Genomic DNA, 15704 nt, shown 5'->3' with positions numbered 1-15704 from the left:
GTGAATGAATAATGTATTGTAAATAGATAAATATTCTTCCTTAACTGGTTTTATTTCAGTTAGCCTAATAGCTGGTTTGATTTGCATTGAGAGATGATCTTATGGAAAGTTCTCCATGTCAATCTCTATGTATGGTGAAGGATATGTGATGATAAGGGGCTATTTTAATTCTAAAGGCCAAGGGAACTTTATCAGGATGCATAGTATCCTGATCCATGAAATAACTGGCCTTTTAAAAATAAAAACCTACCTGCCTCTATGGGACTTTAACATAGGGGTGTGTATACTTATGCTCCCTTTAATTTAAGAAAGAACATTTATTTATTTACAATACATTATTCATTCACAAAGAAAATTGGTGTCCTTAAAAGGTTGGATTTTCCTAAATATTTTGAATTAAGGCATTAAGATCAATTTCCAATACATGTTTTTTTATTCCTCTTTTTAATCAACTTTAGCATGGGTGTGTAAACTTTCTCAAGCCACTGTATGTGCTTATTTTAAATGTATTTTTACTTCTAGTATCAAATAATGAAACAGAGTTCATTACTGCAGTTACAGTTCAAGTTCTGTACTCAAAGCCGCTCTACTAATATTTTTTATCATATAGATGAAATGCGTACTTTTAGGTGAAACCACAGAGATTTAGCACCCGACTCTTTCCTCTCACCGCTCTCAGCATCGTGTCCAGACTCAGCTGTTTTCAAGGAAATGATGTAAAAACCCGCTATCTGCATAAGAGCAAACAGCAGCAGACATGACACACAATACAACATGGCGGAGCGTTTAGCAGCTAAAGAGCTCACTATTTGGGGATGCTTCCTGTCTTGAGGCACTTTCCTTCTTACCCACTGTCCACCAGTCCCATTACACAACATCTAACAGAAATACCTTCACACCCAAACAAAGCTCTGCTTACATAACGTATGTTCATTTAAACGGGATCGAAGCGGTAAACTAAATGGGGACAAGTGAAAATTTAAAGTAAAAATCCTTTCTAAATGGTTTTCACTCATAGCAATGGTGTTCTGCTGCTTGTGATGGCCGTAGCCTCCGACAGTAATGACGGTTTTCCTCTTGACACAGCTCAATAGGAGCAGTTAGTGTTTTCAGGGATTTCTAAACAGGAGGCCCCCTGCTGTCAGACAGATTGTCTGTAATTACAATCCTCTTCCACTACAGCCGTGTATGTGTGTGTCTTTGTGTGTGTGTGTGAGAGAGAGAGAGAGGAAGACATAGAAAAAGACAGAGAACAAGATAAAGAGAGAAAGAGGGAGCAATATGTGCGGAGAGAAGATTTTAGAGTAAAAACTCACTCACGCATACAGACTACAACAGACGGCTGGAGGCCAGGCCCCGAGACACAGCAGTGTAAAGTTGAGATGAAAATTGAATCCCTAAAAATGATCAAAATGCAAGTGGTTATTATTTATCAACTGTTTTCTTTTTTTGCCCTCCAAGCAAGTCTACCAAATTATCAATAAATAAATAAATGCTTTTTGCATTCATCTAATGATGAAGTTCGAATGAAAGAAACCATCAAAGTTGAAAATTAGCATATGTCTCTTCTCCAGGTCATGTGCGATGTACAAAATTACATCACTTGTCTTGGCCTCACCATAGCAACCCCCACACACACACACTCACAGGTTCTTAAGCAGGCTTTTCTTTCTATCCTTAGCCTCCCCCCCTCCTCCCCCCATCTCCTGTCTTCTCCTCTCTCCTCATTTCTCCTCCCTCTATCCGCCTCCTCACCCCCTCCATGCACCGACTGCTATTCCACCCTGAGAGCTGTGGAACCGAGGGCTCTGCTGGGCATCTTAGTTAGTGACCTAAGCTGCAGACACCACACACACACACACAGACATACACACACACAAACACACACACACACAGACACACATTTAAACACTTAGTGCTAATTCCTGGTCTGACTCAGCGCGGACAGATTCCCCCTCCAGCTTTTTCTCATCTCTTTGGATCATGTTTCCTGAATATGTGAGTAGTGTACCTAATAGATATTTGTTAAGTGAATGAATTGTGGTTAAATTAGTGACAGACATTCTTAAGTTCTCATGTAAGGATTTAAAAAAAAAAAAATAGTGGTAAAAATGGTTCTTTAGTTGACGTTAAGGTTAAAAGATGGGTCTATAGTTAATATATAGTGACAATGGCTTGATGGTAAAGTAATCTACGGCGATATTATCTACGTCTACAGTTGATAAAAGTGTCAAGAGAGGCTCTAGTTATCTTTAAAAGTTTCCAAATTGTTGACGTTATGCTCAAAGGGCTAGTGCATTTGGCTCAAATGTTTTGTCACTGTGATATCAAGGGTGTTGGGTGTCATTTTTAGTCTTTCAAATCATGTCAACAAGAAATAAACCGGGCAACTAGGACTGTCATTTAATGAAACTGAGACGTGAAGCTGGAGAGGGATTAGGGAGCAGAGCGTCACATCGGGTGTCTGCAGCTAAGAGCTGTGATTTGGCCCACAGTCTAACCTCATGGGACTTAAAAGCCTGCTGATAACATTCACCTTTTTCCTAGGTTATTGAAAGTCATCTCAGTTAACCATCATGATTAAGATTATTATCATTTTATTGAAAAAAAGAAGCGTAGTAAAGTGTTACTGTGGGCTGGTCGCTGTAATCTCCTGTCCTGATTCAGGCTACAGCTGTTCATATTGTTGTTTTCGTTGCTGCTCATATCAGGATATATGATTTGTGTTGGGTTTTTTTTCGAAACCCATGTTAACCAGATTGAAACTTTAAAAAGTATCCCTGTTAATCATTATAGTGCGAGCTTATAAAACATAATTAATTCGTATGAATTACGTACTGTACATGCAAGCTGTTTTTTTACCTGCGTTCCAAATAGGATTTCTCATTGCGTGCTAGGCCGCTTCACTAAATATAGCAGGCTTTGGGAAGCTATATCTTTAACATGTATGTAGATGTGGATGTAGCTGCATTTGATTTAACATTATGTGTATATTTTCGGTTGAAATTCATGCCAAGCCATTGGTCTTTTGTCCCAAATGATTTTGACAGAATGAAAATTGTAGGGAATCTGGGCATTTTTTTTAGACAGGTCAGTTATTACATGCAGGAAAACAACAATTTTAAGTTCATGAAGCAACAAACTACTTATCTGGCAGCTTACTGGTTTGATTTGGATGACTTTAAACAAAATGCGTATATCCTGTGGAGCCAAATGACATATGTAACATTCTTACATGCCAGGTAGTCCTGTTAGTGGATGTCCTGTCCTGAATCCCCAATCAAACACCACGATTAGGAGCTGTGATCTTATGAGTGGGAACAGAAGGCTACATAACACATAACGTCTCTTGAAAACGGTGATAGATGACACATTTTTGCTATTCAACAACTTCTTTACATTCTGTGTTGACATTTGTGTTTCTACCTCAGGTGGGTGTGAGACTGCACCATGTACTCAGTCGAGGCAGGGATGTGGGACCCTCAGCCTCCATCTAAACATGCCTCGTCCCTCTCCCCGCGACCCCCCTCCAACTTACGCCCTGCCCATGTGATCGCAGCCCCCCCAGCCAAGCGGATCACCTTCTACAAAAGCGGCGACAGCCAGTTCGGGGGTGTCAAGATGGCCATCCAAAAGCGCAGCTTCAAATGTTTCGACACCCTGCTGGACGACCTTTCCCAAAAGGTTAGTGGGATAGGTATCAGAGCTGTGATGGAAAGATTTCTTTTGAAGCTGACTGTGTAGATGCCCCTTTATCGCACTCTAATCTTTCAACTTGGCCACCACATAAGCTCTACTTTGTTAAATGTTCACCTGCTGAATGCAATTTTATCTGAAGACACAGTTGCAACAGATTTGTATCGTATAAAGTACATGTGCATATGTGTGTCCACATACAGGTGCCCTTGCCATTTGGCGTGCGGACTGTGACCACTCCCCGCGGCACCCACGCCATCAAACACCTGGAGCAGCTCCAGGACGGTGGCTGCTACCTCTGCTCAGACCGGCGCCAGGCTAAGCCAGTCAACATGGAACTGGCCGGCAAACGCCCAACCATCTGGTACCATCACAGCCGGAGGCCCCAGCAGCCCGAATCCTCGTCCGCAACACCGCCTGGCCATCAGTCTTACAGGCAGCGGCGGATCCTGCTGGTGAAGAACAGCGAGCCGGGGATGAGGAGGAGCGTGGTGTTGAGCAGGAGGTCAACCAGGAGCCTGAAGTCCTTTCTTGATGAGGTGTCAGAGGTGATGCAGTTTCATGTACGCAAGCTCTACACTGCTGAGGGACGAAGGGTAAGAATTAGCTTGCTTCTGAATTTTTTGGTCATGATTTAGAGGGTTTTATTGCAGATGACAGATTTTGTACGGAAAACTGACACTGACTGATATTTTGCTCAGATTGACAGCGTACAAAACCTGATGACTTGTCCTGGTACGTTGGTGTGTGTTGGCCGGGAAGCCTTCAGCCCACTGTTGATAAACTTCATCAGGAAGAGCTCTGAAGAAAAACTGCCTGGTCTGGGCAGCAGGGGCCCTGCTCTTGGCCCCAGGACTCCTGGAAATGGGGCCAGATCTCCTGCTACTCAAGGAGCAAGATCCCCACCTCGTGGAGCTCAGTCTAGAGCCAGCGAATACAGCGAAGGGCATGAAAGCAGGAAAAATGGTAAGTTGTTTGGGTGAATACTCGTAACACAAACCACAATTTCAACTACAGATCTAGAGTAGTTTAAAGAGTAAGATAAAGTGAAATAATGTTTGCTTTTACATTACCTTTTCTCTCTCTCCTCAGTTAACTTTGGTCTGGAAACCAAAAAAAGCATAATCCATCCTCGTTCAGATTCCTCAAACCGCTCCACCCGTTTCTCCTTGTCTTCAGAGAAGTCATACAGCAATGGTGTCAGCACCTACTCCCAGGCCAGACCAGCTATTATGAACGATGACATTGAAAAGCGTGTCCTGGTCAATAAAGACGGCAGCCTGTCAGTGGAGATGAGGGTGCGTTTCCGCCTACACAATGACGAGACCCTGCAGTGGTCTACACAAGTCAAGAAATCCCCATCTCTGACTAATGAATGTTGCCCCCTGAGTCAGGCCCAGCCCCATTACCTGCAGCAGGGCCAATCAGAGAGCTGCTCTGATCCTGATTCCACATCCTTTGACCCAGAGGGTGTGGATTATTCTAACCAACCTGCGCAGCGTGTGTTGGAGGGGAACCAATGTCCCTGCTGTTACCAGAGACAGGAACAGCAATACGATTTATGGGAAAACCCAGCACACAGCCAAAAACTGCATCCTGTACCTCCACCACATCCACCCAGCCACTCCCACACTCTGCTGAGACATACACACTCTTCTAGCTCTTCCTCGTCATGTAATTCCAGGAGGGTGATGCGCTGTCGAGCACGAGTCACAAACTGTGGCTCAGGTTCAAAGCAGAGCCAACTGGTCCAGGAGGAGATGTTTGTGACGGAGCAGGTTGAGCGCAGAGTAGAGCTAGAGCAGGATGGAGATACCCATGTCGAGGTGTGCAGGGTGAGTCGATGCTGCAGTCGCAGTGAAATAGTTGCCATTGATAGCAACCTACGACCACTTAGCAGGAAGTCAGTAGAGGGTGACCTACTGATGGAGGAAGATGGGGAGCGTCCGCTGTCTGCAATAAGTAGCTCCTCTCATATCCTTCAATCACTGCAAGAGGACCAGGATGATGACCTGCCACCCAGCGCCTCACAATGCTGTCAATGCAATGAACCCACTCCTTCCCCAACTTCCCAGACTCACTTGAGCCACAAACCAACAAGTAGCATCACAGCTGGTTCTGTCCACTCGACAGAACACGAGAAGCAAGAGGAAGAGAGAGGAAGCAGAGCAGTATCTGTAGCCTCGTCCTATCACTGTGGAGCAGCCACCCCACATCCAACAGCTGAAGCAGAGAGGATGGATCGAGCTCCCAGCTCCAAGTCCAAAAGGAGCAGAGCCTCAAGCAGGTCCAGCAAAGTCCGGATCCCAAACTCAGAAGAAGAGGGGGCTGCAGATGATGAGGATGAAGATGTACAGAGGGTTGTTAGTGGCTTGTCTAGTCATACAGGATATTCCCTGCAATCAAGGGGATCTAATGTATGTCCCAATTGTGGCGGATGCAAAAGTGGGGTCAACTCTGAATCAAATAGTAGAGCATCACAGAGGTCCCACCGAGCATCTCCAAAGCAGGCCACACCTCTTTCCAGCCAAGAGAATGCAAATAATGGCAGTGATGATGGCTCAGAAGATTCAGCTGGGTCCACACAATCCAACAAGACCAACCTCACCAACAATGGCCGCTGCTCTGCAATATCAAACATCCAAGAGCACAGAGCATCTAGTGCCATGTCCAGAATGTCCAATCTTGAGGAAGCAGGAAAAGAGGAAGAAAGGGCTCTGAGTGCCACCTCAGCCACAAGTCACAGGTCCAATGGATCATGCAAGTCTGGCTATAATGACAGTCCTTGTGGCACAGGACAAAAAGAGGAGGAGAGAAGCCCCAGTGCCATATCGGCTCGGTCCAACATGTCTGCCAAGTCCGGCAGGTCACACAAGTCCAACTACAGCTGCACCGCTGATGCGCCTGACATAAAGACAACAGAGGAGGCAGAAGAAGCAAACACTGAAGAAAGAGTACTTAGCTCCTTGTCAGCCAAATCTGGTGCCTCAGCGGAGACCAATGCTTCAGTCAAGAAAGGAACTAAGGTTGCCTCACCAACTGACAATACAGCTGTGGAGGACAATGACACAAACAAAAGAACTTCCAGTGCCCTATCTGATACGCCTGGCGAGGCAGAAAGACCAGATAGTGTCATGTCTGCTAAATCAACTAAATCTAATGTGTCAGCAAAGTCCGGCACATCTCACAGGTCTACTTGCAGTCACTGTGCAAGAGCAGAATCTCGAGCTGATGTACCCATTATCGAAGCAACAGAACAGGAAGAAGAAATGGAGTCAGAGGAGAGAGCAGCGAGTGCCATGTCAGACAAATCAAATCTTTCTACCAAGTCTAATAAATCCCACAAGTCCTTCAAAGGTGGAGAAGATGGACAAGAAAGGGCAGTGAGTCAAGCATCAGGCAGATTAGTCAAATCTAAAACTTCTAACTACAATGAAACCGCTGCATCTCCAAGCTCCAAGGAAAAAGAAAATGAGCTGGGAGAAGATGAACAGCAGAGGCCTGAAAGTGTAATATCTGCTAAATCAGCCAAAGACACAGCAAAGACAGAGGTAGACAACATGGAGGACAGAACCCCCAGCGCCATGTCTAGTAAATCACACACCTCTGCAAAGTCCTCCAAGTCCCAGAAGTCAAATCAAACCGCAACATCTGCTAAATCAGCCAAAGACACAGCAAAGACAGAGGTAGACAACATGGAGGACAGAACCCCCAGCGCCATGTCTAGTAAATCACACACCTCTGCAAAGTCCTCCAAGTCCCAGAAGTCAAATCAAACCACAGCATCTCTAAATCCAAATGAAGCCGATATGCCTTCTATTGAGATAAATGGAAAAGAGGAGCATAATGAAAATCAAGAGCGGGTGGCCAGTGCCCTGTCGGTCAAGTCAAAATCTTCAATGAAGTCCCATACTTCTCAGAAGTCTAGTAAGAATCTCAAACCGGTGTCACCAAGTCCAAATGTTACCTTTCAAACACCAGCGGGGGTTGATGAAGATGGAAATGAGACAACAGAGAGAGCCCAAAGTGCTATATCCGCTAAATCAGCGAAATCTAGTGTTTCGACTTCATCGCATAAGTCTCGTCATAAGAGAACAGCTGATTTTGCTGTTATTGAAAGAGCAGATGCAGATGAAAACGTGGAGGACAATTCAACAAAAAGTACATCTAAAGGACAAATGCTCTTATCATGTTCCCCACTGACCCACTCACCCAAAGCTGCATCCCCCAGCAGATCTGGAAGATCAAAATGTGGCTGTGGAGCAGCTTCAGCACTTGAAAAGTCAAAGGAAAAAAAAGAGGGGGAGAAAAAGGAAGATCTTGAGGAGCTTGAAAATGAGGAGGCTTCTGAGCGGGCCGCCAGCATCCTTACGTCCTCAAGCAGAAGGCACAGGAGAGAATCAGGAGGCTCTGAGCAGCCACTGAGTCAAAACTCATCAGGCTCAGTCTCTCTTGGGTTGCCAGAAGACCAGGAAATAGCCAACTCAGACAGTGGCAGGTCCTGTGTTTCTTTTCACACAAATACTGAGAAAAAGGGCAGAGTGAAGACAGTAACTCCCGATGTCCCCAAAAGCTCAGAACAGTCCGCTTTGAAGGAAGAAAGGGAGGGAACGGGGTCCATGATGTCTCAAAAGTCCAGCAGTAAAAGCGCTCACAATCATGTCCCTACTATTAAAACAGGGGGGAGTGGGGATAAAGGTGAAGAAGGTGGGGAGCAAACAACAGAGAGAGGAGACAGCTCATTGTCAGCCAAAAGCAGCAGGTCTCACAAGTCTTCCTGTAGCTGTGGCAACAAAGCACCTCGAATGCTTGACAGTAAGCCAACAAGTGCCAGCCCAACCAAAGCAGAAAATGACCATGAAATAGCAAGTTTGAAGTCAGCTTCAACGACAAAAGCTGGCAAAATGGATGCCAATGACAACAGGACATCATCTGCAATGTCAGCAGCAAGTGCTAAAGCTCGGAGTAAATCCCCTGCAAGTGTCAGTGGTGAAAATGCTAATGTAGCTCGAGATTCAGGAGATAATGCCACTGCAACTCAGGCCATCAGCAGACCAGCTAGTAAGGCCGAAGGGGAAGAAGATATTGCAGACAATAAGGTGGCAGGTGTCCAATCCAAGAGTCCCCGTAGCCTCAGGCCTGATTCAGCAGTTTCAACTCACTCAGGCTCCAAGATGAAAGCCTCAAAGGAGAGTAAGGCCAAATCCCGCTCCAGACCAAGCAGCAAAGTGGAGACATGTAGTGGGAGCACTCTGCATCATTCTACGTCTGCTGCTGATATGCTGAAGGAAACCATGGCTGCTGCTGCTGCTGCACGTTCAAACAGCCAACAGTCCATGGCGAGTAAAACCAGTGACAAGTCCAGGAGTAAAAGGTCTCAGAGGAGCAGGAACCAGACAGATCAGGAGGAACTGGAACTGTCACCTGCCTGTCTGCCCAATGCTTCCCCCAATGAGGTTGTCAGTGACTGGCTGCGCAGCATTCCCGCTAACAGCTGCATGCTCGCACTTGGTGATGGGCTGAATGAGGAGGAGCAGGAGAAGGTGGAGGAAGAGAAACCTGGAGAAGAGGAAGCAAAGGAGGAGGGAAATCTGGAAGAGGGGAAAGTGGAAGACAAGAAGGAGGATGTCGAGGCAAACGAGGAAGAACAGAAAAAGGAAGAGGCTGAATGTGATGCAGCAGAAGAGGAGAAGAGCCCAGATCCAGCTCCAGGTGGTGGTGACGCAGTGGGGACTCTGTTGTGGAGCGGTGACGCTCAGCCCAAGAGTTGGAATTCTTCTGTTGCAGTGATGAAAGTTCTTCTGAGCTCCTCTATGGGTCGATGTCAGAGCATGCCTGAGGTAAGCTAATGACTTTATGTAAATGTGATTGTATCACATGGAATGAGTACAAAAAGCAGTTAAGGTTCAGGCTTAATTCTTTTAATTATTTTGCTTAATTTCTGAGCCTTTAAACTGAAACTATTCCGGCTGTATCTTACAGCTATTTGCAATAGGTTTAATGTGCATTTTATCAAATAATCAATTAATCCGTAAAGTGTTTAATCTAAAACACAAAAATATTTAAATTACCATTGTATAACACCGAGAAAAGCAGCAAAACGTCCATTTTTGAAGCTGAAACAAAGAATATTTGACATTGTTGTTGTATTTGAATCATTTTAGAAGCCTAAAGAGGTAAAAAAGTTTGAGTAATTCAGAAAGGGAAGAGCTTAGGTAGAGAAACAGTTGAAAAAATGAGTAGACTCTTGTACAGCTTTTTAAGAAGCCCTAATTTACCAGGCAATACCATCGATTGAATGAATATACGTATTCTGTCTTCTCTGCTGTCACCTGTAGGTGTCTCCAGTTTATGGTCGTAGACTGAGCACATCAGCCAGGGGGTTTCTGGACTGTTTGGCCCAGCTTCAGCTCATTGAGCCTAAAGTGACCCCTGGCTTTGACCAAGAGAAGGACCGCAACCAGCAGTATGAGGACATTATGGCCATCCTTCAGTCTCTCTGGCTCACTGTACCCAGGGACATTGAGACCAAGGAGACCAAGGACGTTGGCACGGAGCAGGTGACTCCACCGAGGTCCTCATCCGGGGTGGGAATGAGCAGTGGCTCTGGCGGATCAGGGAAAGAGAATGGAACTCAAGGTGGAGATGAAACGAATCAAAACAAAACAAAAGAGTCCTCTTTACATGAGGAGAAGGAAGGGGGAGCGGAGAAGGTTGTAGAAGAGGAAGAAGAAGGAAATGCAGAGGCAGAACACAAGGAAATTGAAGCAGACCCAGAGGAGACAGAGGTTGCAAAGGAAGAGGTTCAGAGTACAGTCCCTCCAAGTCTGGACAGCCCAAAAGCCTCTGAGAATCCCTCGTCATTGGACAAGAGCTCTGCCAACAACAGCTCCAAATCCCCCACGGATAACGAACAAGAGACGGCAGAGGACTCAGGCAGCTCAGGCACGCCCCCGACTGTCCTGCGAGCACCATTGTCAAAACGACTATCCCAAGACCCTGATCCGGTGTGGGTCCTGCACCTTCTGAAGAAGCTGGAGAAACAGTTCATGGACCACTACATTAACGCCATGGCGGAGTTCAAAGTTCGTTGGGACCTGGACGACAGCCTCATGCTGGACACCATGATCGGCGAGCTGAGGGAAGAGGTGAGCAGACGCATCCAGAGCAGCGTCGAGCGTGAGGTGAGGAAGATTCAGAGTCGCGCCGGCAGAGGGGGGAAGTTTCCCCGGCCGCCGCAAAGAGCGAACCTCTCCAGGGAGTCCACCGTAACAGAGAAGAGGCGTCAAATATTGAAGGTAATTTCACCAAATCCTCTTTACAACGTATGTAAGATTCTGCCACTTCAAAGGCAGAAAGATAATGTTTGATTTATGTTTCAGGTCATGAAGAAAAAGTCAGTAAAAACCGCTGATTGCCTGAGCGATGAAGACACGACGGCTGAGTTCAGCGACCAGCGAAGTGATGACGAGTACTGTCCCTGTGATGCTTGTGTTCGCAAGAAAATGGCCGCCCGGCCTCTCAAAGATAACCCGCTTGCAGCCAAAGCACCGGTGATGATGGAGTTTGACCTCCTTAAGATTCTGCAGCTGAAGAAAACCCCTGCGCCTGCAGTTGTGCTGCAGTCTGCAGAGATGGAAAGTGATAGCGAAGGGAGGAATTTAGAGGTAGTGCAGGAGGAAGAGGAGGAGGAGGAGGAGGAAACTAAAGAGGATATTAAACCTAAAGTTCTTTTAGAGGAGACAATTCCAGAGGAAGATGAGGAAATAGGGAACGATGGGGGTGAGGCAGGAGATGAGGAGGAGGAGGCAGAAGCTGAAAAAGGGGAAAGTATTGCAGGTGTTGAGGATCCGGAAGAGAAAGAAACAGGTGGCGAGGAACCTGGAGAAGAGGAGACATCAGGAAATGAAGAGGAAGAGGAAGAATGTCAATGCCAGTGTGCCAGAAATGAGGAGGAGAGCGACAACGCAGAAGACGGAGAGGAGGAAACAGCAGAAGGAGAGGCTGCTGAGGAGACCGGCGACAACGCAGCTGAGGATGAGACAGGAGATGATGAAGAGAGAGCAGGGGAGGAAGAGGGGGAGAACGCAGAGGATGGAGAGACAGGAATCGAGAAAGAGGAGGAGGAGGAAAAGGAGGAGAGTGACAAGGAGACGGTAAAAGAGGCAACAGCAGGTGAAGGAGAAACCACTGAAAATGGCATGGGTGAGGAGGAGGAGGCCGAGATGGAAGACTGTGAGGTGTCTGAATATAAGGAAGAAGATGAAGGCAAGGAAGAAGAAGGAAAGGAAGAACAAGAAGAAATGACAGGCAAGGAAAGCGGAGAAGATGAGGATTCTGGGGAAACGGAGGATGACAGCGCTGCAAAAAATGAAGAATCCACGCTGCTGGAGGAGTTTGTGGAGGGTAACGTCAGCGCTTCGGCAGAGGATGAAGATGAAGGGGATGATGCTGCCGGAGAGGGGGAGTCACATGAAGACGAAAAGGAAGGAGAGAGTGAGGAGCCAGGATGTGAGGCATCAGAGGAGGAAAGAACCTCATTAAAGGTAGGATGAAATAAATGCAAAAGAAATGTATTCAATTAGAAAAGTATTACCCAAACTGTCAGTTTGTCTAGCGCCATTTTCACATTTTGTTCTTGCCATAGTTTAGCACACATTGATTTCCAGAAGCACTTTAGTTAAACCCCTTTTTTAACCTCCTTACTAACATTTAGATATATATATATATCTATATATATATATATATATATATAGATATATATATATCTATATATATCAGATAATTGTTGGGTTTCTGTAAATAACATTGCAGAGAACGATCTTTTATGAAAGCGCTGAGAGATGTTGTTGTGATTTGGTGCTATATAAATTGAATTGAATTGAATATAGTGACATTAAAGAAATAAATTAAATAATTTCCATCTGTGAGGCATTTGTATCTGGTGTATAGACAGATAATGAATAATTGATAATATAACTGGTCCAAAAAGACTTTTTACTTTAGATATGGCGAAAGAGACAGCTGTAAATCAGTAGATACAAAAATCTGAATTTTATCCATTTGGTCCGATAACATTTGAAAAGTCTAGAAGAGCCGCAAAATGAAATCATTTAATCCCCATTCAAGTTAGTGGAGTGCTAAACCCAAAGTAGCTGGCTACTTTCAGGTAACAATTTTTCAGTCTTTCCATTTCTTTTGGCTGACATTCTAGTTATGAATACCAAATTGAGCCCCACCCATTTTTAAACCCTGAGTACCTGAACATGGCCACAGAGTTCAAGTCTACTGCACTTTATAAAAGGAATGTGACCTACTGTAGCCTAACCACTAATTCTAACCCTGTGGGAAAAGATAATCTCGCTATCCAATTACATGCACTGAACAAATCTGTTCTGTTCCACAGCAACACAGCGCTTCCACTAATGGACGACTACTGTTATTGTCAGTCTTTGCATTGCAGTCTATTCTTGCTGTACAACCAACGTGTAGCTGTAATTATTAACACGTAGCTGCCTTAGGTACTACCCAGTTTAGTTAATAACAACTACACAGAGTTAATGTCCTGTTGTCTTGTTTGTCCCTCAGGGCCAGGGGGTGGCTGTGAACGAGGGTGAGGAGGTACACGCCAAAGAATCAGACCCCGACAGCAAGCGTCCAAGAGACAACAGCGTGTCTGAATCAGGACACGAGGGGGCCGGAGCCTCAGAAGACGAAGAGGGGAAAGAGGGCAAAGAAGATGGAGATGAGGCCAATGATGCTGTTGAAGAATGTAAACCCGAGGAAGACAAGGAGAAGGATGGAGAGTTGGACAAAAGGGAGAACGGCGTTCTCTTCCATCAGTTCACCAGGACCTCTGTGGAGTCCCAGCCCGGCTCTTTGGAGGACATTGACACAGAGTCCCCCAATAACCTTGTCAACGCCATAGAAGTGCCCAAAAGGGCTGCTTGTGTATGTGGTGGTGGCGGTACGGGCCAGAGGAGGAGCCGCTCGCCGGGCAGGGTCAAACGGTCCAAACCCAAAGAGTGTGACGCTGAGTTGAATTGACTTTTAACTCACACGGACACCAGACTTATGGTCACAGACTACCATAAACCCTTGCTCTGTCAGTGACTCCACCGATAGAGTTATTTAGGCAACAAAAAAAACTGCAAACAGAAACTCAAACACTTGAAGCACTTTATCACTCCAGATCCCATGTAGAATATTGAAACTTGAAATCTCCACATTATCCTATTTAATTATATGAATTATATTTGTATATTTTGTAAGTTAATTTGGATGTACGAAGGGATATATCTAATTCTGTATGTGTTGAATAAGGTATATTTTTGGAATATTTTTGACACCCGTGGGTGTATTATATGAACTTGTTATTTTGTGTAGTGGACCACAGGTTTGATGATTTATTGAATCATATAGCCATTAATATACCAAGTACCTCGGAGATATATGATCTATTTGTTGCCTGTTTCAATAGTGTGACAGACCCAATGTATTGATACTTTGTTTGTGAATGAGTTTAATTCTTTGTCTATTTTATTTGGGCTCATCTTATCTTAAGTCTTTATTCTCAGGGGTTTGGAAGGTCATCTCCAAGCTATTACTTAACTAACTACTTAAATCTGTAGTCTGTGAAAAAGCCCTCTGTTTTAATCTTATAACCTTCTGTGATGTTAACGGGTTACCTTAAAGGAATAGTTTGACATTTTGTGAAAATGTTATGCTGAGAGTTAGACGAGCGGATCAATACCACTTCTGTCTGAATGCTAAATATGAAGCTAAAGCCAAGAGCTGCTTAGCTTAGCTTAGCACAAAGACTGGGAGCAGGGGGAAACAGCTAGCCTGGTGCTTGAGCTATACTTTTAATTTACTTTTGGATTACTGTCCATTTAAAAAATGACTGATTTTATTCAAAATCACAAACAGTATTTCAATAGCTTTAATGTATACGATTTGAATTTGACATTTATAATGTGTTTCCCTTTAAACATGCTAAAGTGTAAACTGTACCTCATAATATTTTATTATATATTATATGTAGTCCAATTACTGTGATCATTTATTTTGCATGAATTTTCTTTCCCAGTTACAAAATATTCACAACGAAGCACACTGAGCAAAACTAAGTCTGAATTTCAGGTTGAGGTAAACCTTTCTCTGCTGCTTAAATATAAGAGCGTTTCTTAGTGCGCGGTTAGCATAACCAGCCGTGTGGAACAACAGCCTGAAGCTTATTACTGATGCCTTACTGTATCCATGGTTATACGAAGGTAGATCAACAGAAACGGAGGGGGAGCTCATGGTTGAGTGTCTGTCTTTTGTTTCCTGACACCCTCCCTCTGGTAGTGGCTCTTCAGCAGAATCAGAGAGCCTGTTAAGGAGACTGGATTGGATCAAAGCTGCTCTATAAAATGCTGGAAAAATATACCTTTTAAAAACCCCTAAGGAGAATTTTTCTCTCCTTTTAACTTCTCTCGTTTTAACCCTAGGTGAGTGAGCTGGGCTCCAGGTTTAAAGCGGAAATATTCTGTGTGTGTTCAGGACAATTTGAACGAGGCAAAATGTGCATCTCTTTTTGCACAGTTTTACAAAATCCTCCTGTTTGTGGTACACAGAGGGTGCGTGTGCCTATGCTGTTATTGGTCTGTTTGGCTGTCCGTCAGTCAGTCTGTGACATCACCAAGTAAACATCATGTACCTAGAGCAAATTAATATACGGACACAATAAATCAATTTAAAAAAACAAAGGTGATTCTTGTGTTTTTTTTCCTAATTGGAGCCCTGCATGCTTCGTGTTAACTTTAAATGAATTCCAGAACAGTATGCTGCATTGACTATCAGTGGCAGTCCTAAGAATGATGTGCTTATACTTCCAGATCTAACGTGTACTCTATGCTCTTCCCTAGCGCATTTGGCTCTGCTCCAAAGGTTTCCAAAGCTGCTCAACTGCTCTCAAGATTCACACACACGTCATGGTAATCCAGTACGTATGTGTGTGTGTGTGT

The 15704-nt window shown here is 44.6% G+C and overlaps 1 protein-coding gene across 1 annotated transcript in view; it reads left to right on the top strand.

Moving 5' to 3' along the window:
• Positions 1-14332, top strand: part of rp1l1a (rp1 like 1a) — a gene marked incomplete in the record, with an annotated part of 15777 nt that extends 1445 nt beyond the window's left edge. Inside the window, 7 exon segments of the mRNA XM_032506373.1 lie at positions 3432-3684; positions 3900-4292; positions 4398-4662; positions 4789-9536; positions 10035-10994; positions 11079-12242; positions 13285-14332. Coding sequence (XP_032362264.1) covers positions 3451-3684; positions 3900-4292; positions 4398-4662; positions 4789-9536; positions 10035-10994; positions 11079-12242; positions 13285-13743 — 8223 coding nt within the window.
• Between the last annotated feature and the right edge of the window lie 1372 nt (positions 14333-15704).

The sequence above is a fragment of the Etheostoma spectabile genome, chromosome 24 (assembly GCF_008692095.1).
Source record: "Etheostoma spectabile isolate EspeVRDwgs_2016 chromosome 24, UIUC_Espe_1.0, whole genome shotgun sequence".
Taxonomy (NCBI): Eukaryota; Metazoa; Chordata; class Actinopteri; order Perciformes; family Percidae; genus Etheostoma; species Etheostoma spectabile.
This window is presented reverse-complemented; position numbering and strand designations above follow the sequence as displayed.